Raw genomic sequence first — 27787 nt, 5'->3', positions numbered from 1 at the left:
TTCACCGGCACGCGATCCGCTAAAAGCTCGTGGAAAGAATCGAGCGAACGCCCCTGGCGTTTACGTTGAATCGTCGAAGGTGGTCTTCCGTCATAGACGTCGTCGCCTCGCCAGTGGTCATTCGGCGTCTTTTCTCGCCGAGGATTTTCTCTCTCGATTTCATCTTTATCGGAAAAAATATGGTTCTTGCTCACTTTCTTTTTTTTACACCTCATCAAACATCGAGCAAACCAACGAGCGGTGCTCGAACGTAAAGGAAAATGAAACGAAGACCGTTGGGAAGGTATCCAGCATATCTCGATCGATCAAACGTCGAAGGATCCAAACTGTCGCTTGTAGTAAAATCACCAGTACGCCGCGGTTACGATTGCGGAGAGTGCGGTTTCACCGCATTGGTCGGATCTTGGAGTGCACCGAGGGGAGATTTACGGCGTGTGTTTAGGCACTTAGCCGGTCTACCTTGCCCCTCTTTATTATACTAATTTCTCGGGCACGTCAAAATACCTATCGTGTACCGGCCTCCTGAATTCTATTCGACACGCTGGGTGCCCCCGTAGTCGAGCGCATAAAGGATCCCCATCCCGTATAAAATATGGAGACCCCCATCCTCCCTCCAACCTCTCCTTCTTCTTCAGGTAGCTGAAAAGACGACGGCGCGCCTCGAGAGGAGTCTTTCCGAACCGCAGGAACGAACGAGCTTGTCCCCGGACCCCCCGTTCGCTTTGGCATTCGAATGTTTTTAAGGCGGTTGCGGATGCTCCGAGGTGTCACCGTCGCCTTTCAAATTCGTCACCCGTGGTGAAACTCGCCATTTAGCTCGCTACAACTGTATCCACTTAACTGGGTTTCGCGCGGTACGCGCTACCAATCGGCTCCAGTCGTTGCTCCGAGTCTATACCTGCGGTTAGGAATTGGGCAACCACCACGATTTTCAGCTCGTACCGATCCGTCAGTGTTGGCCACGATTGCGATTGGGGTGGAGTGCCAGTTACGAACAAGGCTCGCGATGATACTCGGATGTTAAAGCCTAGAAGCAAACGTCATTCCAGGGTTCGTGTTTAAATTTTGCTGCGCGACGTCGATTAAAAGCGCATGATTCGAGGATCGATCGGCGCTGCACGTCGAATTTGGCGCTCCTGGGTGCTCCTGGGTATTTCCAGGACTGTTGTTGCGTTACCATCAGCAAAATTACTCGCACGGTACGATGGCTCGCGGCTTCGTTACAGACTGTCGCTCGCAGCATTCGCGATGCAAATTCGTTCACCGACGGACGTTCGATAATTGGCTCCGATCTGTCATTGGATAATTCCTAGCCCGGCAACGCTCGCCGGCTCGAAAAGTCGATTTCGAAAAGATTAGCCGTCGAACGACCGGACCGAATTTCTGCTAAACGTTCGACTATTAGTTCGGCTCGCAGGATGGGTGGTCGAATCGCTCCAAAGCAAAGCAATTCCAAAAGCGGACTTTTATCTCTACTGTACTTTTAACTGTACTTGCACTTACCGTGATACACATGGGTGAAAAAGAGTCGTAGTTCATCGCAAAGGGATTCGTTCGAACGCTTCTTCTAAGTAGACTTACTCTGGCAAGTAGACACCGAAATCTCAAATAGGGTACTTGGATTTTTCGAAACCTCGAAAGTGAGAATACCGCTTAGGCTACCAGCGGAACACACCCACGAGGGCGCGCATGTTTCTCACCGACATGGGTTATTCATGGAGTATATAGTTCTCCGTTCTGCCTCGTACGCGTGTTCTAACGCCACGCATACACATACACGCATACACGTCTACTCTTGGCCTCTCTGTCTGTTCCCTGGGTTTCTTACGGCTCTCTCCACCTCTTCTTTTTCCCTCGTCTTGCTACTTTCGAGCCCACGCATTGTAATCCCGTTGATGCGCGCTGCTGAGGAAAGAGGAAAAAAAAAAGGAGAGAGGATGAAAAAGAACGCGGAGGAGGAATGTGTCGCGCCCGGCATGTGGCCGCATTATGTACGCTTTGCGTGAGCGCTCGCGATCGGAACTTGTGAAGCGCGCTCTCGCGACCGAGAAATCCTTCCTATACACGCCTAGAGGGTTTTCGGCGATTCGTATCTGCTTTAATTTGAATAATCGTCGCTCGTTGCGTCGGTCCGTTCGCTTTCGGCTGGCAACGTTATCTCGTGGCTTTATCCTTCGCGGCAGATGCTCGCCAGAGTGCTCCGGTTCGTCGTCGCGACGCCTCTTTCTCTGGGAAAACGGTTGCGAAAACAGCGAAAAACTAGAGCCTGTCGGCTACTCGAGTGGAGCAGCGAAGAATCTGTATTTTTTCGAGTAATCCGAGAGAAATAGTTACGTTCTTGGTGTTTTATTGCTCGTGTTTTTGCATGGTTTCGAGAAGGTCCTCGGAGATTCCTCTCCTATCAGCTTGTCGCTTGAAGGTTCCCCACAGCGTTTCGTCTCGAGTTCAGAAAAGTCGGTTTACGTTTTCCACGCCGAGAGATTCCAGGGAACGAAAGCTGGCGCCGCGACGCTCTCGACGGTCGAGCCGAACCCCTCGACCGGCACTCGAGTAGCTGGAAGCCGATGTCCTTTCGGTAAGATGCGCCCTTCTTCCATTTCGCTCGGCCGTGTTTACTACTCGTCTGGTCTTCCCTCGACATCGTCTCCTCGTTATCGCTGCCACTGAACGGCAATTTCGTTGTTATTATTAGGAACACCCAAAGGGAGGAGGGATAGAAACCGTGTGTTTACCCTCTCCAGAAGCCACTCGAGAAGCCGAGAAGCTCGTGCCATGAGAGACTTTTGGTTTACAGTCCGCCCACGTCGGTGCTCGTCTCTGCGCGCAAGTCCCGCCAACCGCGGACGAATATATCTCCTCTTTCGGCTTCGTTATCGATGTCGGTCCAGGCTTAGAGACGACGAGAGAAAAAAAAAACAATTTACAAACAATTCGCCCTTTTGAGGGTTAGGCCCGCCGACGTCTCCAAACTCCTTGGCTCGGGGACGCTCGAGGACACCGGAGACACGGCGCAATAAATCTTTGGTACACTGGACGGAGTTTCCGCGGGTGTTCGAATTGGTAAATATTCCAATTAATTCTCCGCATAGTATTCATACAATTTGGTTATACCTTACGCAAAGCAGTTCACGTCGTTAATACGATCCGTGGCATACCCCGAGGCCGGTGCACTCGTCGAAGAATCAGCCTCGCCACCGAATTCGAGCGTACGGCGTGGGTGGCCCGCCACCTCTACGGTCTACCTTCCTCCGCCAACGGTAACCACTACCGGCTGGCGATGCAGCTCGCGCAGGCCACTCTTCTCTTCGGATGATGAATGACTTTCGTGTACCTTCTCCGTAGCACCGTGCCATGCACGTCGCGGCTCTACCGTCTCTCCGCACCCATTCTCGTTCGTCCAGCCCCGTATTCCCTTTCCTCCGTCACTCTTTCCCCTCTTCCTTTTTCCATGCTTCCAATGTCCTCCTTCGCGGTTGACGTTGACCGGTGCTCCTATCACGGTGGCATCGATTTCTAGGTGCTACCCAAGTTTTACGTGGTGTATTCTTCGTATTACCTACCTGTTGCAACTAAAATTCCCGCGTCATCTATCGCTACCCACTTCGCAAATTTCGTTTCTTCTCTTTTATCACCTCGTTACCAGCTCGTTTGCCGAGTCTGAGAACGTTGCAACGTTTGTCTAACAAAGCTAGAACACCGATTGGATAAAGAAAAAAAAAAAAGAAAGAAACGTGGTGCATCCTACGGAAAGGCAGCCAGACCGTCCCGAGGGAGAGATCACGGGTTTATACAGCCAGTTGACATCGAAATCCAGTGACGTATCTAATTGGGAGCAGTTTAACGGCGAGGGCGGATCGGGTAGGATAAGCCGTAAGCCGACGAGGCCGCTGCACGAGATCACCCTAGGCTTATAACCGCCGGGGAATCTTCTCTTCGGACCTCTGTTTTCTAACTACCCTCGGCGCGGTGGTTATATCCACCGTGAGCGTTCCGGGTCCACGATACCGCGCGCAACCCTCGTCGAAGGACCAACCGGTCCCCGCGTGCCCCCAGATGCTACCCTCGCAGCTATCTACCGGAGAATCCGGCGTAAATAATGCCGATTATCCCCCCGGCAATTGTTTTATCGACCGAGCTGTCCCGCTCGAAGAGAGCAATCTCGAAAGAGGGTGACTCTGTTCCGCGCCTCACCTCCAACCTTTCCCCGGGATCCCATTCCACTGACCTTCACACAGATTTACGAGTCGCTTCGCGGAGGGTGAAGATTCGCAAAGTAAATTTCTCCCGTCTTCTCTTCCTCTCGAGCGCGAGGAATCCGCGATGGAAAAACGTCCGGAACGCGCATGAAACAGCGGTGACCGTATTCATTTTTGTCGATGTTCTGCTTTCGTTTAGTTTAGGTTTAGTCGCTGTTCGATCTTGCCTCTCGACGACGTTCGCCGCCGCGAACAGTCGACGCTCCTTCCATCTCGTAATGGAATCGATAAAAAAAAAAGTATCGCGTCGTAACTCATCTCCCTCGTTCGAAGGGAGGCTGCGCGATGGTTTCTTTGCCACAGATCCGGGAGTAACGAGCGCGTTTATAATTTTCGGAGGGCACTCTTTAATAGTTCCAGTTCGATCGGTCCCGCCAGCCCCGCTTAATGGAACTCCCAGCCGTTCGCTTTTTGCTCCTCCCTCTCGCTAATTATGAAATTACCCCAGAAACAGCTACTCTCTCTTCTGCCGCGCCAGCCTCTCGAAGCAATATTTGAGCGCGAATTATGCCGGTACTCTCTTCATCCTCCTCATTATCCCCTCCTCCCTCCCACGCTCCCTCCTTTCCTCGGTTCTGATACGCCTTCCTCGTGCTCCCCCGACACCGTACAAACTTTATTCGGTTAATTGGTCCGTCTATTCCAACTTCCTAGCATTCGCGACATTCCGCGGATTTATTTCGAGCGCGATCCCTCGACTCGATTAATATTCCGAGACTCAGTGGCGTGTTACGCTACAGGCGAACATGTTCCGGGGCTCCGTTCAAGCACCCTCGAAAACGATGTTTTCATCGAGGATCAATCGGCGCACTTCCGTTTGCTTTTAATCGGTCGACACACTGAGTAAATTGGGTCACTGGAAACGAGCAGAAAAAAGCTCGGAACGATTCGCTGGTTCCTTCCAGCGTGCCACTCGATTCTTTTCTACCTTCTCGTCCCCTCCGGCCATTCCTTCGTTCCTTCGCGCTCTTAATGGCTAAATAAGTCTTCCCAATTAAAAAACTAATTTCGATTAGGGTCCCCGAGCGGCTATTCGATATCGTGTAAGTACAGCCCGCGGGGCGCTCGCGACGGAGGGCTGAATAAGAAGGGAAAAACCTCTGCGATTCACCCCCTCTTCCATCGTTCTTTATGCCGTTGTTCCTCCGCCGAAGAAATCGGCCCATTTCCACCACTTTTCGCGAGCAAGTTATTCCTCGTCATACACGAACGTACTACTGTCTATTGCGGCGGAGCGTTCTAAAGGATCATCGTGTCCCAATGAAACATACGAAGCGTGTGTGAATCGCTACGTGCAGCCGATAATGCGCGAGTGCGATTACGTTGTTTTGGATGAGCCATCGATCGGCAACGTCGAAAACCTACGGCCGACGGTGAGGACAAAATCCAACACGCGTTGGGATCGCGAGAACCGAGACGAGTTTGCGTGTTTCGTTACTTATCCCTTCGTTCTTTCTTTCTGTACACAGTTTCTAAGCAAAATTGGACTTCTAGCTCTCTTTCCTCCACAGGACGGACCATCATAGCTCGATCGCCGGAGGAATTTGCGAACCCTAAGCGTTTACCACCGCTAGGGCACGCACGCCCGTAAACAGTCCTTCCTGAAATACGGTCTACGCGAGGGTTTATCGAGCAAAAAATCCGCAGAATTTTCCCGGATTCCCCGGAGGCCCTCCCGACCGAATCGCTCTAAAGATACATATTTATTTATGCGCGTATTAGTATTTATGTAGGTGCGTACCTACGGGTCCGTGGCACCCCGCGGCTCTTAGGCGTGGATGCTTCAACCGGTATTTGTTATTCTAATGTCGCATTATATATTTGTTTGGGGGGGGCGTGGGCGGGCAACCCGAAGTGTGAAACACGTTGTAACCGCGTAGCCGGTCCTCCTGGAATTCCATCCTCGCCAGTTCCGGCCTGACAACGTCGTCGCCCGCCTTCCAACCGTCGAAAGCTTTTCACCGATCTACGTGCCCGCGGAGGCTCGATTATTTCGCGAGATTTGTATCGAATCGCAGGAGAGGCTCCGATTATTGCAACCTTGTTTGTTACGTGACGTCGACGAGGAAAGCGACTGTTCGCTGAGCAACAAGTAGGGGTTGGGGCTAGGAGCGAGGATACGCGTACCTGTGTTACCTGGATTCTAAACATTTTCTAGACCAATTTTGTCCGCACTGCAGACGGTTACACTATAACTACACGTAGAAAGTATCGGGTTGGCCAGAAAGTTCGTGCCAATCTTTAAGAAAAATTCGAAGCCGCGTTTGAATTTTGATACGTGTTTATTGAATTACGTAGGTACCATTTTGTTCCACAACCTTTCGATTCGATACCGTTCGTATTTTCCTGGTTACTCGAATTTTCCATCTAGATAAGCGATTTGGTCCAGGTCAGCCAGAGCGAACAAAAGATCTCGTCGACGTCCAAAGTTGGGTTCGCGCGCCTGCAGAGAACGGAGCAATTTATTCCTCTTATAATCCGTTGGTGATCCCTCGCCATCGCATCTCGTTAAACGACCTTTCGTAAAGGCACCAAAATACCGTGAAAATGGACCAGTATCTCCCGGAGGCCGGAGATTTTTATCTCGTCGATGGGGGAGGGGGGGAGGGGGGCAGCGGAGGTTCCGTCCCGTCCACAGAATTTACAACTTCGATATTTCCTAGACACCCGGTGTTCCTTCCAGGAAAGAAACTTACTACCGGTAGCGGCAATAAAATGCTAACTTCATTACGTGCGTTCGTCCCACGGCGCACAATTAACGATCCCCTCGATATTAACTCTTTCCGCCTTAATTCGTCTCGGTTTGCTTTCGGTCAACTCTGATTTCATATTTTCCGATTTTGATGTCTCGTCTCAACTGGAGGATAAACCCGATGCCGACAATAATCAAATCTCACGTAAAACTCCGGATTATTTATGCATACATCTGCCGCGTTTTGTTGTCTCGCAGGCGCCTCCCATGTCTACCGGAACGGTGTCGCGAGCCGAAAATAAAATTATAATTAACAAATTACCCGGCAACGCGTGACCGAACCACGTCGGACTCGGAGAATGAATTCACCGTGCCCGGTGAAAAACTGGTTTCTACAAAGTTCCTACGCAACCGCGACGATTTCGTATCGACGCTCTCTGGAGTAAACTTAGATAAGCATCGTGTAAACTCGAATCCCGCGTCTATATAACGCCATCGTCGAGCCAGCCGATAGAACGATTTCGAACGGAAGCAACGGTGCATATAAGTATTTACTTATGCATAGTAGCGAGCCTCGAAGCCGGATCGAATCGGCTCGAATATGTGACGCCGGGATTCGAATCGCTTCGAGCATTATTCGATGCGAGAAGATCTCGAGGGCCGTGATCGGTCTTCGAGTCTTGATACCTCTCGAGACCTCCGTTGGTTTTACAAGTCTATGGTCCGGCGTTCGGGACGCGTTAAGACTTCCAAGGCCTTCTGGAATAATACTCGAAACTTTACAGTCTCGATAAGGTCGACTCTCTTTGAAGGCACAGATTCGAACGCCCCTTATCACTTATGCATGCCTCGCGACGTCAAGTATCGTCGATTCTTCCGCAATGTCAACGCGAACCCCCGGCCCGATACGTTCGCAAGTAGCAATTTACTTACGGTACACCTTGCACGCTAGCTGTGCAACAGATGCAGTGGGAAAACTCAGCTGTTTTCTTCGCAGCGTTGATGTGGTCGCGCGTCCTCATGCACAACAAGTCGATAAAGGTGACTTTTCTCGGACAACGGGTGCCTATGTTTGCGATAACGCCCGCGAAATATGCGACGCCTACATTTGAAAGATATATCGCGTGCGTGGAATATGTGTCTCTCGGAGGAGGCATTCTTCTCAGAGGTCAACGGTGCATCCGTGGTAAAACGAACGGGACCAATTGAATCTAGTTTACCCCTGAACAGTATTATATATATATATACATATTCTTCTCAGCGATAAGCAGAGAAGCGTGACAAATCCTGTTACCGTAAACTACCGATAATTTAAGTATCCGTTGCGAGGGAACGCGATCCAGGGAGCGCAACAAAGGATGTCGTGCAGCGGAGTACCTTAGAAAAGAAAATTACTTCCTAAGTAGACGTCTCCAATTCGGGGAAAATGATGTGGCGAGGGTAATCGTATAACGTTGTTGCGGAATTGGGCCAATTTGGGTGACAAGCGATTACGGTGGGGCACGCGAGACTCCCAACCGAAGTAGACGTCGCCGATTCGCGCCGATTAGATCGACCTTTTCGACGAATCCGGTAGCGGTTCGATCGCTCCTTGGCTACCGGTCTTTGCCACGGCTCGCGTGGATCCTATTGTATACCAAAAGTGGACCGATGTCCGCGTCAGCCAAATGTTCTCTAAAACCCGTCATTTCGGTCCGTCACGAGTCATAACCGCCGACGTAATAGTCGCTGATCAAAGATGGCCGCCACAATGGCGGCGGGATTCCCCCGGGCACCGCTTCGCCTTTTCATACGCTTAGCCATCCTAAACGAGCGGCTTTCCTTCCGCTAAACGCCGACACGCGATTCCACCGGCGTGGCAGCCGCATTAGAAACCATTCGGCCGCTCCCGGTTCCCGCTCAGGTCCTTTGTCCTCTGCTCTTTTTGTCCGGGATAAATACGTATCCTTCCAAGTGCGTCGATTTCGTGAACCGGTTCAATCCACTGTTTCCCTCGCAGCTCGACAGCTCTCGTAAATCGGTTACCAAACCGCTAACAAGCGGCAACTCGGGTTATTAAGGCTCGTTTTTTCAAAACGTTTCTCGCCTTTCGAACGCGCATCGAAATCGTCGAAACCTCGATGCCTTCCCGGCCCTCGAGCGATCTTCTTTCGGCTCTGTTCGCTCGCCGCCTGTCTTTACGCATGCTGCAGCGTTCGACAGAAGGAAATCCATGATTACGATCATCGAATAATGGAGTCTATGGGCCCTTGGTGATTATCGGAGGTATCGCTTTGCTTTCCTTTCCTTTCTAGTTCTGTTCAAAATGACACTTGGCTGTCAGGCACCCGTTTGTTGTATCGGTCCCGCCGCTAACAGGAGGTCGATGGAACAATATTTGGCTCCGTGTATTTGTATTGAACCGCGAGGGTGGCTGCAGGACGAGCGAGGTACGCGCGTCAGTCAGTCAGTCAGTCAGTCAGTCAGTCAATCAGTCAGTCAGTCAGCGGAGGAGTCCTTTTTGCCGAACGGGGTGCATGCGTAATAAGCCAGCGCGCCATTTCTCGCTCCCTGTTTTCGTCCTGGCCGCGTCCCGTCTTCTGGATCCCTCCTACGATCCCTCTGCGACACCCTACGCTCGACGATACGTAGAAAGGCGGAGTGCGGCCGCTCCTTTCTACGCCGTCGACCAAATCCACGCGCAAATACGCCAGCCGGTCGCAACTGTTCGGCCTGGACGTGAGTAAACAACCGCGTTCGGTCGCGATGCAAATTAGATTCAAATTCGACGCGACGATGGCAGCCCTCGAGACGGGCGAAATTTATTAATAGACGGCGAATGAAAACACCGTGTAACGACTCGGTCTCGCCGGTTTAGCGAGTGGCTCGCGGTTCTTTATGCTCGAGACGAGGCTCGATGGTCACTCGGCTCTCGGATCCTTTCTAGCCGCGGGAACATTGTGTCCAGACGGACGCGTCGACCCGATGAATTTCACCTTTCTTCTCGTCGTTACTCAGTCATTCACCCCTTGTTTGGACAAAACGTAACCGAGCGGGGAATCCTCGAGCAAACAGAGCAAAGCAAACTGCCGAACTGTCGAGGCATGTCACGGGCCTGATCGAGCTGCGACTCGAAGGATTCACTGTTCGACGGTAGACTAGTTAAAGTAAGGCAATTCCTGGGGATGGTTCGCTATTTTATTCCAAAATATAGAAGAAGCTTTGTATCAGGGAGACCGACAAGTAATCAAAATGTCTTCGACTTGGAGAAGTTGTTCAATGGAAAAATCGAAGGACTTTTTTTAGAAAGGAAAATTATTTCGTTGATTAGTGTTTAAGCATTCTTAAATTGATTACTTGAAATGATTACTTTTCGGTCCTCTTAATACGTCTATCGACCTTAATCGAAGTCAGCTCCGCGGAAAACGTCACTGCTGGCGTACCGTTTTCTAATTATCGTTCCGTCGCGAATCGGCGTCGTTCGTTGCGTCGTTCAACCGGGGAAATAAATTTCGAGAGTTAGCGGAGGGTGTCCCCGTTGCGCGAGAAATGAAGGGCCCGGGGACGTAAACGGGAAGCCCGTAACCGTTTCGAGACTTTTACTACGGTGAGTTTTCCTGATGACAGGAAACATTACTTACACGTGCATGCGGCTGGATGCGCGCTGCTTCGAATCGCGACATTAAGTCTAACGTTGCTGGTCGACGATGAAACGCGCCACGTAAGAGAACGAACGCGCTGTATCGAATCGGAAAACATTTCTAGAAAGTACGTAAGAACTACCTGTGCCCCGCGCTGAATGCTTCATATTTACTTTATGTCGTTCGCAGTCGACCGCGTGTTCCTTCGCGAATCGGTAGGTGACTTTTGTTTTCCGTAACTCGGGTGTTTCGATCGATATTTCCGATTGCTGAACTCCGCAAGTGTTCACTCGCACGTGTACGACTCGACCGTCGTGTCTGACCATTACTCGCCATTTCTACTTATGTTGCTAATTTACGTCGCTTCTGTTACGTTAACGTCCATTTCGATTAGCTGTGATCGTTTAAAAAAATTGAAGCTTGCGTAGAAGAGGTACGGTACATTAGACAATGCCAGAATCAGTAAAACTGGCCAATTATAAAAGATGATTAGCTGGTCGGCACGCGAACACCGACGGTTTATCGTTTATTCAGTCAGATCTTTTGACCGAATCCGATCTATGATCCAGTGAAAGGTAAAGATAAACGTTTCGCTCGCTGAATTCCAGAGGTTTCGTTCGAGGATTACCTTCAACGATTCGAGGGCTGTGGTGCCATCTAGAAACGTATACCCAAACTGAGTGAACCGATTGCTGAACGAATAGGGTCACCCTGTATCTTCTTCGTGAGAGCATCGAGACAAGCGTAAATTGCAATGACTCGACAAAGATTAACCAAAGATCATTTTCTCGATCTCTTTATTAGATGATAGAACAAACTTACACGCAGTTTTATTATTCAATTAGCGCAGAAAGGATCAGCAAGCGATAGAGCAACGAGGGAGAGGAACGAGAGTCTGGAGAAGTTTTGGAAAGCTGGGTCACACCCTCGACCTCCCGCCATCGAGCAATATTTCAGGATATCTTCTCGGATTCTTGCGGGCCTGCCGGACCCCCTATGGCCGTTGGCTACACGAAAGCATATACGTCACTGACGCACTGTCCGCGGTGATTCTGATGGATCCCGGGATTCGATGGGAACAAAAGAATGTTGGTTTAGCATGGAAGGCGTGTTTGTTATTTTGATGAGGTATAATGGGATGGATCTTGGGTGTTGATGCATAGCGCGTAGCAGGGTGCCGAGTCCAGAATCCCGTGGATCCAAATGGAGATCGGTACGGGCCCCGTAGGCTTCTTCGAGACCCCTGTAGACAGGGGCCGCAACACGTCCATCACGTGTCACGGTTATGTATTTAGACATATCTCACTGCTATCTTCCATGTCGTTCTTCCTCGCTCCCTGGTTCCCTCTTTCTTTTCCTCGTCCCTCTTCCGTCCTCCTCTCGGCTCTGACCTTTCTTTCGTTCACCATTTTTCTTCCCCTTCCACGTTCCACGTATTCGTCTTCACTTGCTACCAGCTTATCGTTGCGTTCCCTTTTCTCCGTATTCCCTTAATCGGTGCTCGAATACCCGCTACGAAAATATTACCTTGCCACCGAGTGATCCCGAAGCGAGCGAGTCCCGCATTCCTCCTGGCACACTAGAGATTACCCGCGACCCGTTCCCCACGTACGGTAGTAAATCGAACCCGAAGAATAACACAAAGTCCGATTCGTGCTTTCGTCGATCCTCTCGATCCGTCTTAACTTCTCGCGAGTGAACAACGACCAAGTCCACGCGATCGACTCGACGGTTAATCGATTCGAGTTCTCACAGTCTGCGACAGACTTCGAGTTTCTTTCCTCGGGCTGGTTCGTTGGTTTCTTTTTCAGAGGCGCGGACAAAGCTCGCGTTCCTCGCCGAGCCCCCTCGCTATCGCGGTCATTCATCGGCCAGCTATATTTCAACATTAATTTCCTAGATGATGATGCATGGCTCGCGTCAATGTCGTGCGTATACGGTCGTGAAGGTTCATCGTCGTCCTGGCCGTGTTCATCTTCTTTTTCTAAGGCTCGTCCGATCCGCTCTTTAACCGTCCTTCTCTTATTTCGAATAATCGCGGGCTCGACATAGCGACTCCCTCGATTGCCGCTCGTTAATATTGCCCCGTCGCGCGTAGCCGGTAGTAGCCGGCTCAGTTAGTTCTCTGTCGATTGAATTTTTTATTGCCCTAACGCACCAGCTCGCTTCCAACCGGTACGCTCTGTTGCCTCCGACGTTTACTCGGAATGCCCTCCATTTGTCAGTTCGTCTCGTGGATCCCGACAACGAAACAATATCCAGAAGAAGCATTCGTAATTCTCGTCTCCAATTTAGTCGGAGCTGACGCGTTCCACCACCCCGAATTCTATCATACGATCGTCCGATTCGAGCAAGGTTAAACGTAACATGTGAACTTTCTCGGCAGCCCTCCCCCTAAAATTCGTTACTCTACGTTCCGTTCGAATAATTTATTGTATACAAAGTAACAGAAATAAATACTTGAAAGCTTCGCGAAAGACCTACGAACACGTATTTGGCGATCGTTCGCTCGTATTTTCGAGGACTCGTTACTCGCCGTTGGCAACAGGCCTCGCGGGTTTCACCATGAAGTTGACGAAACCGTCGACGTCCTCGAGCTCTTTCGAGTAAAACTTGGCGGCGATCGTCGCTCTACCCTCGAATTTCGGTACCATGGAGAAGGAACACTCGGCGAACGCGTCGACGTCCACGGTTTCCGTCAGTTTTATTTTCAACTGTTCCTCAAGACCGGGTCCCTCGATCAAGAATCTACACTTTCTCAAGGTGAGGGGCAACGGGTTCTTAAACTTGGCCCTCGCGTTCAACGTCTCGCCGACCACGGGCTCGTTCTCCACCTGCGAAAGACGGTACTTTGATTTAAAAATCTATACGTGAACTTATACGCCACGTAACCTAGCTTCTCGATCTCTTGAACGTACAATCAGTCTACGTTTATCGAAGAAATTCGTCTAAATTAAATGATAGATTTGACGTTTCGAAAGAAAGTATAGTATAGAACGTATAGAAAGTATAGTAATACGCACCAGGATTTTGATGTCCGGTTTCCGAACGCGGAAGTCGTCCTGCGCAAAGTACTCGAAATTGGTGTCCTTGACCGTAGCCAGGCAGGAAATGTTGAACGCGCACTGGTTCAGCAATCTGGGCCCATATTCCTCCCAAGAAACCTCCATGCGCGCCTCTTCGAGGACCCCAGGTCTCACCAGTCGATCTATGCTCAATCGTTTCACCGGGTCTCCGACTCTACCGGTGTACAAAACCGTCTCCACCCTCAAGATCACGGACACCCGGTACTCTTGGTTCGTGCTTCTATTTTTGATCAGCAACACGACGCTGTAACGCGGATCAGCGAGATACCTGTATCAGTGATTTCCTCCATCGTAACGTTTTAACAAAAACTACAGACCTGAATGGCTGTCCGATCACGATATCGTCGCGGAGCTCGAAGCTGAAATGGACGTCGTTGAACTCCTCGTTGAGGTAGTAACGGCTGAACAATGACTGGCTTTGCCGCAACGCCTTCAACATGGCGGCCCGTTCTTCGTCCGACTCTGAGGAAAGAAACCAACGTAACAAACACACGTGGACCGAATAAAGGGGTTAGCTGGCATAAAGGCACCTACTTTCTGGATACTTGTACGTTTCGGTGATATCCTCCCTCGCCCATCTTCCCACCGCTTTCGTGCTGATAAACTGACCGATTCTAAAAGCCAAAAAGTAACAAATGAAAAGTTCAAGTTTTACAAACACGCAAGGACGAAAGAAGGCCACTCCAAATACTCACCCGTAGACGTCCTTTCGAATCAACTTCAACGGCTGAGTCGGCCCGTTGTACCGCCAGAACACTTTGTCAGCGTTCACCTCGGCGAAGAGGAAACCGTTGTCGTAAGGGCGAAGAACCTCGCCCTTTTTCACAGCAGCCACCGAAGCCGGCCCGCAACGGTACGCGTCTTCGCTCAGCTCCTGAGGCGTCGCGTCGATTGCTTGCCAACCGGAACAATCGGCCGACAGATCCATTCGCTGCATCCAAACTTCATTCCACACGTGGAAATTCCTGCAACGAAGACAAAGAAACGTGAGCATCTAGTCTACTTTGTATAATCGAAAGTACGAGACGATTAGACTCGCCATATGGAATCGCTGTTCAGCTCCTCCATGATCCTCCCCTCTTCGTCCACGAAATAATCAACGGTCAAGCTGCTCTGAGTGTCGTGGGCACTCGCATAGTTGGTCACCACCCGACAAGGTAGTCCCAGGGTGCGACACACGGTGGCCAGGACACCCGCAAACACCCAGCATTGGCCGTACTTGACAGGCTTCTTGGTCTTGTAGTACTGCTGAAGGATCTTCTGAGAGCCCAGCCATTTGGTCGGCGGTGTCCCACCCCCGAAATCGTCGGACCAATTACCCATCACCGCCCCGCTGTCGTCCGGGGAGTTTACCTAAAGCAGAGAGAACGTTTGTAAGTTTTCGATAAAGTGGAACGACCGAGTCCTCTCCGGTACTCACAGCCGCGGACAAAATGCGAGATATGACAACGGGGTCGCCCCTTCCGGAACTTCGAACTCTCCCGACTTGGATCATCAGATGCAGAGCGCAGTCCAATATATCACGCTCGAACTGCGAATATTTCCAAACCGTTGGTCTCAGGCGATTGTAACTTCCGCGCCATATCAAACCGTCCTCCGCCATCACGTATTCCTGGCGCTGATCTTCCTCCTCCAGGTACACCGCGTCGCCTAAAACACGATTCAGGGATCTGTGCTTCGCTGCCTCTCCTTGAAAGAAATGTCAAAGAACTTGCGCCGCGACGAGTTAACGATGAAATTCAATTTCGATACCTTCGCTCCACGGATTGAAAATCAGATAAAAGGGATTCTTCATCGTATAGCTGACAGCCCCGTCCAAGTTCTTGTTCTTGGTGTCGATGTCCATCTTCCACTTGCCTATTATGGCGTTCGCGTTTGGTACAATCTGGTAACACAGAGATGATTCATCTCGTCGTAACCCTGACGAAAGGCTGACCGAGAGACACGAGGGATTCGCTAACCTTCAATCGAAGAAAGTTCGCCTGAATGGCGTCGATGGTGGCTTGCCAGGAGCCCTCGGAAACCTCCCCCGGATAGAGAACAGGGGTCGCGACGAGGGTTCCGTGGCCATACTGAGGCTTCTCGATCCCATCCAACGTGAAAATCAGCGACATACCGTCGATGTTGGGATCGTAATCCCTGGACAAAGTCAGGTGCAAGTAGAACTCCTGTCCACGTCTGACGACCAACCTAGCCTTGTCGTCCTGTCGCGTCATCAGGTCGTATCTGGACGTCCTGTGATTCTCTCCATTTTCGGGGATGCACGGGTCCACGTCCAAGATCGTCAGAACGGGAACTCCAAAGTCCTCCCCTACGAGCAGATGCGATTTCGTATTCGCAGTCGAAATAACTGGAAAATAAACTCGAAGGTACCAGCCACTTGCACTCTCTCAAGTTTCACCTGTTCGACAGATGGAGATGGACGTCCGAGGATGACGATGGTTACGTAACGAAATTCTCTAAGGAACCGGCGAGCATCCTGGTACGCACTCGTTGCTAAATTTGCGCTCGTGGCAGACTGCCAGACGCGATCGAGCTGCGGTCGAACCGCGAATTATTAACCCTTTCGCGGCCAAGTCCTCGACGGTGGACGAACGACACGGAAAATATACAAAATTTCAGACGGACGGTTACAAAGTTATAGATGCTTGCGTTTTTATGCCAGGACACTTTCTGATCAGGGGTCGAAACAGTCGCGAACAGTGTAAAAATAGGAATAAAAGAAAAAAAAAATAAAAATAAAAAGAGATGTACACGTCGAATCGAGTAACCTCTTCCTTTTCGAAATCGGTTAAAAAATGAAATAAAAGTAAACGAGGCGTTGAGATGTCGAGTGCGATTCACTTACAGTAAAATCTGAACGGAAACGGTCTGAATCGGCGATCATTGAAAGGCCGGTAGCGATCGTAGAATCTATAAAACATCCTTCGAGGATCGGGGAAGGCGAACTCGTCCCTCGAAAACGAACGTAAGACTGAATCCATCGACGGCAATCGCGCCGAGGTCTTTCGCTTTCGAAGAGTTCCGTGAAATCACTGAAAGGCCGCTCCTCGTCGACGAAGAGGAAGGAAAAGCGGTGCGTCGCGGCGCGCCGCGTCGGGTGGGTTGCTGCGTTCTAGGAGTCCACTCAAGGACTTTTCTGCATCGGCAAGCGCGGCCATACATGGTGTCATCGATGACTCCGATACCAGTAGGAGTCACCTACTTTTCATCCTGTCAATTACTTCGCGTTATTTATTCCCGAGCGTCGAACGAGTCGGTCGATCGTTCTTTATCGACGATCGCTAATTACGCCTCTAAAAGGTGGTATCCGATGGACAGGTGGAAAGTCGCGGGGGATGGTTCGATCGCGCGGTTCAAAAAGGCGGTCAACGAGATCGGCGAAATGCCACGTGTCGTTTTTCGTTGAAAGAGTCGTTACACCGAAACGCTGACGCGTTCGCCGAGTTGGGAATCGGTAATTGCTCCATTAGCCTCGCACGGCTGCAGGAATCTAGATTTTTTTTTTTGTAACAACTTAATCTACGAAGAAGGCGGCCGTAGACAAACGATCGGATCGCGTCCATATGCGACGCAGAGAAAAACGAGGTCCAACAACAACGACCGTCACCCGGTTCCGATCGGCCGTAGTCGAAGGATTCTTTCCTCGAAGGCGATTTGTAAATTCATACGATCGAAAAACGAAACGACAGTCACCTAACAAGGAAAACAGCGACTTCGCGGCTAATGAAAAATCTGCGTTCACGGAACAAACAGGAGGCATTCGGCGTGACAAGAGCGCGCAGGTGAGGTGAGACGATGGAATGCGTTTCCGCAAACACGCGTTAACGGTGTGTCAACCGATCGTCGATCGGATAAGCGAGGAACGGGAGAAGCCTCCGTCGATTACGGCGCGTTAAGCTTGCTATTCGTCGGAAAAGCGAAACGCTCGAAAGATTTATCGAGCCGCCGTTTAATCTTCGGGAGGCTTTACGATCGGTAAGTTTCATAATTGAAGATTCCATCGCGGCCGAGCATCCACCCTCCGGTATAATAATCCATTAACGCGATTATAATATCCCCCTGGATCAATTAGCAGTAAATATTGATTAATTGCGTAATAACCGACGGGACGGACCAGGTTGGCTAATTATATAATAAATATCGTGTCAAACGATCGCGTTACAAGGTACCTTGCGCGCAGTCACGGTCGTCATTCGATTACTTCAACCGGTTTCGCACGAAACCGACGCTATTTCAGTGAGTCAGTCGGTGAGGCCGCCACGCGAGAAGTTATGGCGCGAACGGTACCTATAGGTATTGTTTTCGATTAAAAATAACGATGCGAGCCCGCGCTGCTATATATACAGGTACGCACAACCGTTCTAGAATCCGGATTATCCGTAACGGTCGATGACGGCTGACGATAATTTCGATCGCGACGCGTACAAGCGAGACAATCGCAATTTATTAATTCCCTATGACGTTTATTCTTTTCGATACTGAAGGCATTCGCGACGACCTTTACGACATCCAGCAGCCTCGCCGGTACACGTCGTCTTTGTGCTGCACTTTTTCGCGTCACCCAAGCGACGATAGTTGCATAAAAATTAGCATTCCGGTCGGCACGTGGCATTGCCGTACTATCGACCGAGGAAACGAATGTTTCAAAGAACCGCGGAATTTCGAAGATCCGTATCTTGCAATAAATTACGCTCATCGCGCTTTAAATCGTGGATCCTGCTTCCTTCTCGTACTCTTACGCTATCCACTCTAAAAACGAGTCGAGAATCGTTATATCCGCCACGAGCATAATTTCGATAGCGAATCACGCGAATCGTAAAAAGACGCCTCGTCAGAAAAACTTGACGCGCGTTTCGGGAAAAGCTCGGATAATAATAGGACTATGCGCAATTAAGGCTGACGTCATGTTTCGCGGCGATCAGGGCGCCGATTGCGTAACTTTACTTTCATTCATGGCAATGCACACGCCTCGAGGCCGCCACGCGCGACGCGTTAACTTGAACTTTCTGTGTCATCTAGAAAATCATAACTGCCATTCACGATCAAGTATTGCGAGCTGACCCAGTGCCTCCCAACCCCGCTTTACCATCGCGACACGCCTAGAGGAGGCTAACCCCGTTCGTAGGGCACACCTTGTCTAATGACAGTGATTATGCTGATTCTGTACAAAAATTGTGCATTAGCCTTGTAAAGTTACGAAAGAAGGATGAAGAATCGCCTCGAATAGCAAGGATACTTTAGCATAAATACATCTGCACATCAAATCGAGATTTTTCAGTAGGCAGAACTGACTGATCATTTTCGCATGGCACCACAGCGATTCCGCTAGCATTTCCCCGATACATACAATTTCGGCGTGACACCGTAGTGGTGACGCCGAATTAGGGAGAATTAAATAAATGCTTCCACCAAGCATTTCCATCGTTTCAAATTGGATTCGCGTCCCACGAGCAATCGCCTTTGGAATTCTGTGATTACCATTGATGAAAACGTTCGGATGCACAAGTGGGTGGTAGCAAGTGGCACGGGAATTGGTAAACAGAGTCTTCGCTGTTTATTGCGCGCGACGTCGTACGTCGTACCTGTTGGGAAGCACTGTAACGAACGCACCGGACATTTCTAACACCGAGGAATGTCGCCGGACTCGATGCTATCTCGAAACGAGTACAACCGTAATTGCAACGCAGGTACAGAGAAAAGAACGAGCGAAACTCTATATATGTTTACACTGTTCGCGAAAGAGGCGGAAGCCGAGGCTTTCCATCTGGCTGTGGGCCAGGGTTTATTTTCCTTGGTAAAGTATTATCAACCGAATCCCCGAGGAACGATATCGGCGTGCTTGTTAATATTACGAAACCCGATATTCGAAAATATTTAATCGGAAATATCTCGTAACTCTTTGTACCGTGGTCTTCTTCTTAAAACAGGATTTCGATCGAAATAAGTCTCCGCCAGTCAACGTAACTGATTTCGCAACGTTTCGTTGGTACCTCGCCCTCCACTGTTCGTCTATCCGCCCTTTTTCGCGTTATACGATTTTCTTCCGCGTGCGTCTAAACATTCCAGCCCGTGCCTCGAGTTGGGAATCGCTGGTGTCGAAGGACGCTAATGTTTCAAAAAGCGATAATCGGAAACACGTTGGGAACGTATCGAGTATCGAAGACCACTCGGTGGTGCGTACACTTGCTGGCACGTGATCGTCCTAAAATAAGTCTTACGTTGGTACCGGAAGAAACGGCGATCGTGCCGAAGGCTGGAAATTTTGGAAGTCCTTCGCGAATTAGTATGCAACGACGCGTGTTATTAATAGTCGCGACAAAGTATAGTCGTCCACACATATTACGCGAAATGACTCGATCTGGTATTCCAATAATTCTGTTGCTGTTATTATAAGTGCGCTCGGTATCGAAATTTGTTTCTGGATAAAATAGGATTTCATCTCGATAACGTTATCTCTGAACGGAGTACGGTCGACCCTAAGGTTCGTCGAATGTAATTTCTTTCCGGCGCGTGCCAGTGCATCGGTTCGTGATATCATTTACTTAATAAATAGTCAATTAACCCCGTTCAGTTACGGGTCAGGCGCGTTAAAGAGGAGGCAAAAGGGCAATCGCAGAAACGAACTCCTATTTACTGGAGATAAAAGGACCGCATCCGCGGTGATTTACGAGAGTATAGGAATGTCGATGGCATTACGCGTCCGTACGTAATTCGTAACGCGAATCTAAATGACGCGTACTTTTGAAAGGCAACGACCTGCGATCCAGTGTTATACGGAATGCGACTTGGAATTCCCGCGAACGCTAGTGATTCGCTCGAAAACGAGAGTTATCGTTCCCGGCGGGATTCTTCTGTGTTAGAGACGCTGCTTTTCGTAAGTAAACAAAGCTTACCTGGAGTAGGCGTAGCAGGTGGCCGCGGAAGGCACTCCGGTTTGGTGCATATCGGCTTCAGAGGGCTGTCGGTGACGGTTTCGGGCCTGAACACCGCCCTGAATCGCGAGAAACAGGAGCAGCACTTGCTCGTCTTGCACAATCCCATTATAACGTGAATACGATTCGTCCCGCGGCCAATTCTTTCATTACACTGCAATTTTTCCAAGCGAACAATCACCTCGAACCAATGTTTTATCAGCGTAAACCTCGCGCCAATGAGTTACTCGAAACACGGTTCTCCGCGGCAGACCAGTCGAAGAAAAATCTGAATCTCGCGGGTAGTAATTATTCGACCAAGGGCACCTGATCTATGTAAACCATCGATTCATTATCGAGGCAAAAAAAAAACAAAAAATCTATATCCACAACATTCCTAGAAACATCTACGATTACGGCTCGCTTAAACCTTTTTTCAATCTCGCAACCGCAATTTATCTTATCCTGACAGAAAGAAAACGCGTTGAGAATTCTAAATAAACCGTTGCGTACACTATTCGACGACACCGACGACAATTGTTGAAAAATTATTTCGCAAGTGTTTACGGTTGTAATTACTATTAAAAGTGTTTTCTGACCGCGTCGCGGATGATATCACGCCGCATTTTAAACACAAGCGCGAACTGATAGAGACGACGCCTCGTGTCGATCTGGTCGCAAGTAGATGAGCGACTGTCAGAGAATCATCTGGCATCGAGAACGATGCTAACGAGACAAGGCTGGATCTCCCCGCAGCCTTCGGTTAATTTTTAGGCGGTTACCAACAGTAACGATACCGCCGCCTTTTTGCGTGGACGCATAGCAATGCGTCGCTCTGTTTTAAAATTAAATAAACATGAAATAATTCGATAACGAAAGCCTCTCGAGTCACGCTTCTTTAACGCTGTTCTCTATTCGAGTTCTTGGCTCGCAACTCTACTCGTTGCACGCTACTGATTCTTCTCGCGCATCGGAATTCGCGCTGTTTTATACTTACCGCACATTCTTCAGGCTAGGCGCCAGTGTTGAGCGAAATATAATCCACGAATATGATTAACGAATGTACTTTCGAAACTCTGTGAATTCATCTGAAATTAAATCTCCTAACACGCGAAGCTCGGGTCACGGTCATTGATAATTTTCAACACGGCCATTCAACGGTTCTTATAGCATTTAGCTAAGCGTGTGTGTAATAAGTACGAGATTTCCTTGTAAGAATAAAAATTACTTTCAACGGATCGAACGATGAAAGAATGACTCACTAAGTTTAAACTTCGATAAATACTAACGAAAGCTGAGGTCGTGTCAACCTACATTCCGAGAATTTTTCGAACGCAACGACTATTTAAAGAGCATTGTCTTCAAAGAGAAATGATGTTGCTCATCTGTTTCGCGGGAACGAATTATGACGCGAAACAAAAATACCCGTTCGCGAATATTTCGCGGTAGCTCGCGAGTGAATAAGACACCACAATTTTATTTGTTAATTCACTGAAGTATATTCAAAATGTTATTGCCAATAGTCGGTTACATGCACCTGTATACGATGTATAAAATATACTACTTAGAGGGGTTTAAAATATTAGCTTAAATCGAATTCTGTGTCATCGCTGTGATTCTGGTATTCGGCTCTGTTATCTTCTATTTTTATAGCAGTTCGCATTATATCGTCTATAAGGACGTACAAGTACGTATACACGTAGTTACCAGATTCGTTCTGCAATCGAATTAAATACATGGTATAGATGTAAAAATTAAATATCGTAAAAAATTCTGAGGATAACTTACTTCTTGCACTTCTAAATTTACGGTCCCGCGTCTTCGTATACCTTGGATATAAAATTTCATTCTCATATGTCGCACCCCATCCTTTTCGAAGACCACGTGACTGCAAAGTTACATAACGAATATCGTTTATAAAGACTAACTTAAATATAAAGAATCCACAGTCTTACCTCACGTGAGTTCGACGTCCGCGTCGACTTTCTTCTCCGTATGCTTTTATAGGCTCTCCAAGAGCATCTATCACTTTAGGATGTTTTATGCAGATATTTAGTGCTTTACTGTAGACATTATTCGGACTTTTACTGGAGAATAATTCATTGAAAATTACATAGAACATTAAACCTGTAATTCCTATTCCACCAACTATTATGCTTAAGTATCCGATAGATTTTGTGTTCTCTCTAACTGAAAGAAATTAACATTCAAGGAGATGTAGATTTTTGAATACTTGCAATTTAATACCAACGTGAGATTTACCTACTTCCGCAAATCCAACTTGAACTTTATTCTCGTTCTCATTGCTATCGGATTTAGTTAGTGTTCTCTTTGTACTATAGGATACGCTTTGCTGAATGCTGGATAATCCACCAAAATGGGAAAGAATACGTACATTTGTTAGGCTACATACAGGTACGAGTCTTCTGTACAGAATGCAATTCATGACTCTAGCCGAAGCCATTATCTAGAATGTTATTAAATCAGAAAAAATTAAATAATTAAATTGATAGATAATTTACTATCGCGTAAACGACTTTTAATACATAATGTATGTCGTAAGACAAAAATCACGTATTTTACGACAGTAAAATCTTCCATATCTACTTACGAATGATAAATATTCCACTTGCACACAGCTGCAGCGTTCGCAAGTAAATAGTGGTGACTAGATTTCAAAAGAAGATCAATCCAAACAGCATTCCCATAATCCTCGATTATGTTTGAGTATTTTGCGATTCGATGAGACGAAATAAAGTTAGGTTATGAAGCTTCAAAGATAAAACAAAACATAACCTTTCTTTAATGTCAACAGTACTGCATCGACCGGTGCAATTCTCGCTAACGAAATTGTTAAAATAAACACAAATTTTGTTGATACAAACGTGGATAAAAATAAAATTCTTAATGAAGACTACTCCGCATCAAAGATTAGTTATGGTTGGCGATCGAGACGGGCAAGTAGCTTAATAAATATGTTTAAATAAACATTTTAATATCGAGTAGTATAATTTAGAGTATGTAAAGATTAATTTGAATGTTATATTGTCTGTTCTTAAGTAATTTAATATTTCTTATAACGAAATATCTTCTAAAGGAATTTTATTTTACTGATATGGGAAAATATGAAAACTTTGGTATATCGTATTGTCATTTTTCTTCTAGACTAAAAGAATTATTACGTCGTCGATTAGTGGAATGTGGTTGGAGAGATCAAGTAAAATTAATCTGCAAGGAGTTAATAAAAGAACATGGTCATGATATTACATATGACAAATTACTTTCCATTGTTACGACTAGAGCAAGAACACTTGTACCAGACTCTGTTAAAAAGGAGCTTTTGCAAAAGATAAAGAATCAACTTATTACTCAGGAAGAAAAATTAAAAATGTAACAAATTAGGGATTTTTATTTATAATGTTTTATTTTGTAAAAAGAATATCCTTTACTGACTACTATGTGAGAATATCGTTATATGATTTTAACATACATTACATATACTGCTATTTAATACTATGAATAACGTTAATTGATATACTTATCCTAAAGTTATAAATAAATTCTATTTACATAAATCGATGGAAGTTTTGTTTACCTAATTATGTACATTGGCATTGGTCAAATTTGTAAGCAATGTAATGCACTACATAAATTTATGAAATTGTAGTATTTTTAATTACTCGAAATATCAAGAACTTTCGTAAAAATTAATAAAATTAAAAATTACTTTTGCAACTAAAAAAAAATAATGTATGTTGTAAGTTTACGAATCTTCCGTTAGATGGAGACACGGGAAGCTTTAACTCGATATTAGGTATAGTTCGATATAACAGAAGTTTTATTCAAAGAGTCGCATTATATCTGTGTGTCAGTAGTTTTTAGTCTGTAATCCAGCAGTAATATATAAATTATCTTCTAATCTATAAAAGATGCTGATTAAGGTTAAGGTAAGAACGAGGCAATTGACGAAGTTGAAGTTACGACAGTTATGACTAGTTTCGGCAAAATTCTGATCTTACATTCTAACCTTTTTTCAGACTCTCACAGGAAAGGAGGCAAGTAATAGCCAAATGATGTTTAATTTCGATAAGTTCGACAACTAAATGCATAAAATTATATCGTCTAATCTATAATTGCAAAATAAGACAAATTTTGGAAGCGATAACCTCTCCTACCGCGATCGCGTTGCCATCTAAAAGTACAAAATTTGATATTTGACGTATCGTCTATAACTTATTTTTACAAGTTAGAGTAGTATTTAGGGTTACTTTGTTAAATAATAAACGGGCATATGGAAAAATTCGTAGTCATTATAAATATTGGTATCGGCGGTTCTTACAGATTGAAATAGATATAGAACCTACAGATAAGGTAGAAAGGATTAAGGAAAGAGTGGAAGAGAAGGAAGGTATACCACCGCCACAGCAGCGATTAATATTTTCTGGCAAGCAAATGTAAGTGTAATTGTGTGTAGAAATAATTTATATAATATAAGAGGATTGATTTCTGTAGAAAAAAGAATGCGGCGATTCGTTTTATTTGTAGTCAGACATAGTGTGATATTCCTTAAAGCAAGGGGTAACGCATAACCCTACATTACAGTAAGCGCAATAGTAACGGGATTCCTTTCGTAGACCTTTAGATGCGCAAACCCTACATCTTCTCGTAGCATTTGTCTTCTTTGGCGTAGATGGTACATACTCTGGAAAGTGACTTTCTACAGTCCTTACTGAATCTGGCTCGCATAGTTGTTTTGGTCTCCTTGTTCCTGTTCCATCAATTAGGATGTTTCAACGTTATTTTTTTTTCTCCTGCTTCTTTTCATCAAATGTGTCTTACAATATAAAACTCAGGTTGCTTAAAGTAAAACGCGTAGGTGCATCCTTAACACTTAGAAGACATCTTACAAGAAAAACGAAATCGTCTAAGCGTTAAGACTAGAAAATAAATGTAAAAAATGTTTTGTTGTTTTCTAGGAACGATGAAAAAACAGCGCACGATTATAAAGTCCAAGGTGGATCGGTGTTGCATTTAGTACTCGCATTAAGGGGCGGCTTATAATGACATTCCTCAGTTCGAAATGTAATTGTTCGTACCATGAAATGTACTAGATCAGGCACAAAAATAATATAAAAAATTTCACTTAAACGTGAAATAAATATTTAAATTAACAAAATGTAGTCGTAAGGTCCTAGTGTCTACTTTATCGATTGGAAAGTTTCTTCGGTTGCGATTCTACAATTGTTTTACGAAACCACGGATACAGGTGTAGACGCGACGGGATCGTGTCGTATCATTACTTTAATTTCGTTAAATATTCGACGTTTTTGTGACAGCGGGACCCGATCCGAATTTTATACAGCTCATCGATCGAATAGAATGTCGAACAATTCAAAAGTCTCTTCTATGATATTTGCTGTTATGAGTGGCCAGACTCCACTTCGTTTTGAAAAATCGCTTGCAAATATTGCAGTACGCGGTAGAGCTTGGCGATTCCTCGTGTTTCGATGTAACGTGCCGTAGAAGAGCGTGCGGCGTTGTAAACGATATACCGCATATATTGCAGAACGATCCTGGCGAATGCAAACTCCATGGCGGTGTCCTTGTGTGTGGCTCTATAAATTTATTTCTTCTTATAACTAACTACAATAATATTATAATACGCTGCGTGATGTATATTCGAATCGAGACCTTTTCCGGCATTGTTCTATAACAGTTCTTGTAACGCAAAGAACCGTTTCATTTAGCAACGCTAACACTCACTCATTTATGCAGAATTGTACTCAAACGAGGAATAAAGTATTAAGCTATCGATGCAAATGACTTTATCAGTATTCCTCCAGAATTCAGACTTCCTCGTCGATGCACAAATTAACCAGGATATCTAATCCTTGCAGTACTTTAGTATCGTCCTTAACCGCTACATGCTCTAGCTCGAGAACACGCTGATACGTACACTGCCGTCCATAAGAATTTTTTCAACGCTTTCACGTTATCGTTAAAGTAAAATTAATCAAAAAAAATATATGAACGAACGATAATTAAAGTTGAAGAAAATGTGGTTCTGCAGAGGCACTCGAGTGCGGCGACCTCAAGTGTTTCTACGCTACTCTTTTTTAATTATTATGGATGATTCAAATCTAGAACCTTGTATGCATTTCATTCGTTAGAGACAAACATGGAGCTAAAGCGATGCAGGCGTTTCCTTCGTTCCATTTCGACTAGCAGTACTTGTGAAAGAAAAAGAATTAATCGTAGGATAACATTCTTCTATTAAAACTTGAACGAAAGAAGGGTATTCGATTAGGCGAACAGCAGTCGATGCGTCGGGTTCCTTAGTGCAATCGCTAAATTCGCGAACAAAGATCTGCGGTGGTAAGCAAAGAACTTGACAGTCTAAGAAAAGCTACAGATTTGGAAGAAATCGATGGAACTACGAACCATCAGGGGCTGTAGCTATGTTTAATCGTAGCTACGGTACTTGGCGATCCCGAGGTAACCGAGCCGAGTAATGTAAAGCACGGTAATGTAAGAAGTTAAGGATTGATGTAAAACGATGTAAATGTGATATAGAAGAAGAACACGTATGTGCAAGACTGGTGAATTGTAACAAGCAAGACTGTACCGATAAGTACAATAATCGATGTAAAACTGATTACGTACCCTTACCAAAGAAAGAAACAAACGAACAAGTGAACAACGAGGATGAGTAGTTGTTTGAAAGTTGTTTCAACATGCAAATTGCACGGTATCGGATAAAGTCCACCAGATATCCAAATACTTATGAACGGTAGCGTACATATTGCACTTTGTTGCCATCCCAAGTCCTGATTCCCGCTAGAAACAACCAAGTAAAACCATCTCGAAAGTATATTTAATACTATACTTTTAAGTATTTCTAACCATCGACCTCAAGAATCTCGGGATAATTCTTACGAGAGAAAATATTTAAAAAAAAAAAAAAAAAGAAGGATTAAACAGCAGCCCTTTTCCCGATCAGTCGAAACGATACACGATATTTACATCTATCGCGGTCCAGACCCGTTCGATAAACTACAAAAAGTCATCGACCAAAAAAAAAAAAGAAAAAAAAAATGATATCGAGAACACATTCACGCAGCATAAGCAGAACACTGTTAGACACCACCACGAAACACGTTCAAGTACTCGAAATACGCTCGGAACTAGGGCTGGGACTATACTAACATTCGGTAGCTAC

General features: G+C 46.5%; 4 protein-coding genes across 5 annotated transcripts; 2 read left to right on the top strand and 2 right to left on the bottom strand.

Moving 5' to 3' along the window:
- Positions 1-12982: 12982 nt before the first annotated feature.
- LOC128893611 (annulin) lies at positions 12983-21314 on the bottom strand. 2 transcript variants are annotated; one of them, XM_054154705.1, is made up of 10 exons: positions 20551-21314; positions 15616-15965; positions 15407-15539; positions 15075-15304; positions 14694-15007; positions 14350-14619; positions 14189-14268; positions 13972-14116; positions 13592-13898; positions 12983-13402 (listed from the first exon to the last, which is right to left on the bottom strand). In XM_054154705.1, the coding sequence occupies exons 1-10, from the start codon at positions 20696-20698 to the stop codon at positions 13097-13099; spliced, it is 2283 nt and encodes a 760-aa protein (XP_054010680.1). In that variant the 5' UTR covers positions 20699-21314; the 3' UTR covers positions 12983-13096. The 2 variants fall into 2 exon arrangements, with proteins under 2 accessions (XP_054010680.1, XP_054010681.1); XM_054154706.1 differs by lacking the exon at positions 20551-21314 and adding an exon at positions 16503-16896.
- A 710-nt stretch (positions 21315-22024) lies between these two features.
- LOC128893629 (mitochondrial import inner membrane translocase subunit Tim21) lies at positions 22025-23322 on the bottom strand. The gene is made up of 5 exons (XM_054154733.1): positions 23180-23322; positions 22831-23035; positions 22524-22758; positions 22357-22456; positions 22025-22285 (listed from the first exon to the last, which is right to left on the bottom strand). Exons 2-5 carry the CDS (start codon positions 23030-23032, stop codon positions 22151-22153), a joined length of 672 nt encoding a protein of 223 aa, XP_054010708.1. The 5' UTR covers positions 23033-23035; positions 23180-23322; the 3' UTR covers positions 22025-22150.
- A 7-nt stretch (positions 23323-23329) lies between these two features.
- On the top strand, positions 23330-24062 carry LOC128893633 (transcription and mRNA export factor ENY2). The gene is made up of 2 exons (XM_054154739.1): positions 23330-23525; positions 23734-24062. Exons 1-2 carry the CDS (start codon positions 23476-23478, stop codon positions 23960-23962), a joined length of 279 nt encoding a protein of 92 aa, XP_054010714.1. The 5' UTR covers positions 23330-23475; the 3' UTR covers positions 23963-24062.
- Positions 24063-24497: 435 nt separating this feature from the next.
- LOC128893816 (NEDD8) lies at positions 24498-26388 on the top strand. Its single transcript, XM_054155059.1, has 4 exons — positions 24498-24515; positions 24606-24658; positions 24876-25022; positions 25545-26388. Exons 1-4 carry the CDS (start codon positions 24498-24500, stop codon positions 25627-25629), a joined length of 303 nt encoding a protein of 100 aa, XP_054011034.1. The 3' UTR covers positions 25630-26388.
- Positions 26389-27787: the final 1399 nt, after the last annotated feature.

Source organism: Hylaeus anthracinus, unplaced genomic scaffold (assembly GCF_026225885.1).
Source record: "Hylaeus anthracinus isolate JK02 unplaced genomic scaffold, UHH_iyHylAnth1.0_haploid 3, whole genome shotgun sequence".
In the NCBI taxonomy this organism is placed as follows: Eukaryota; Metazoa; Arthropoda; class Insecta; order Hymenoptera; family Colletidae; genus Hylaeus; species Hylaeus anthracinus.
The sequence above is the reverse complement of the archived record's forward strand: the minus strand, read 5'-3'. Positions and strand labels throughout refer to the sequence as shown.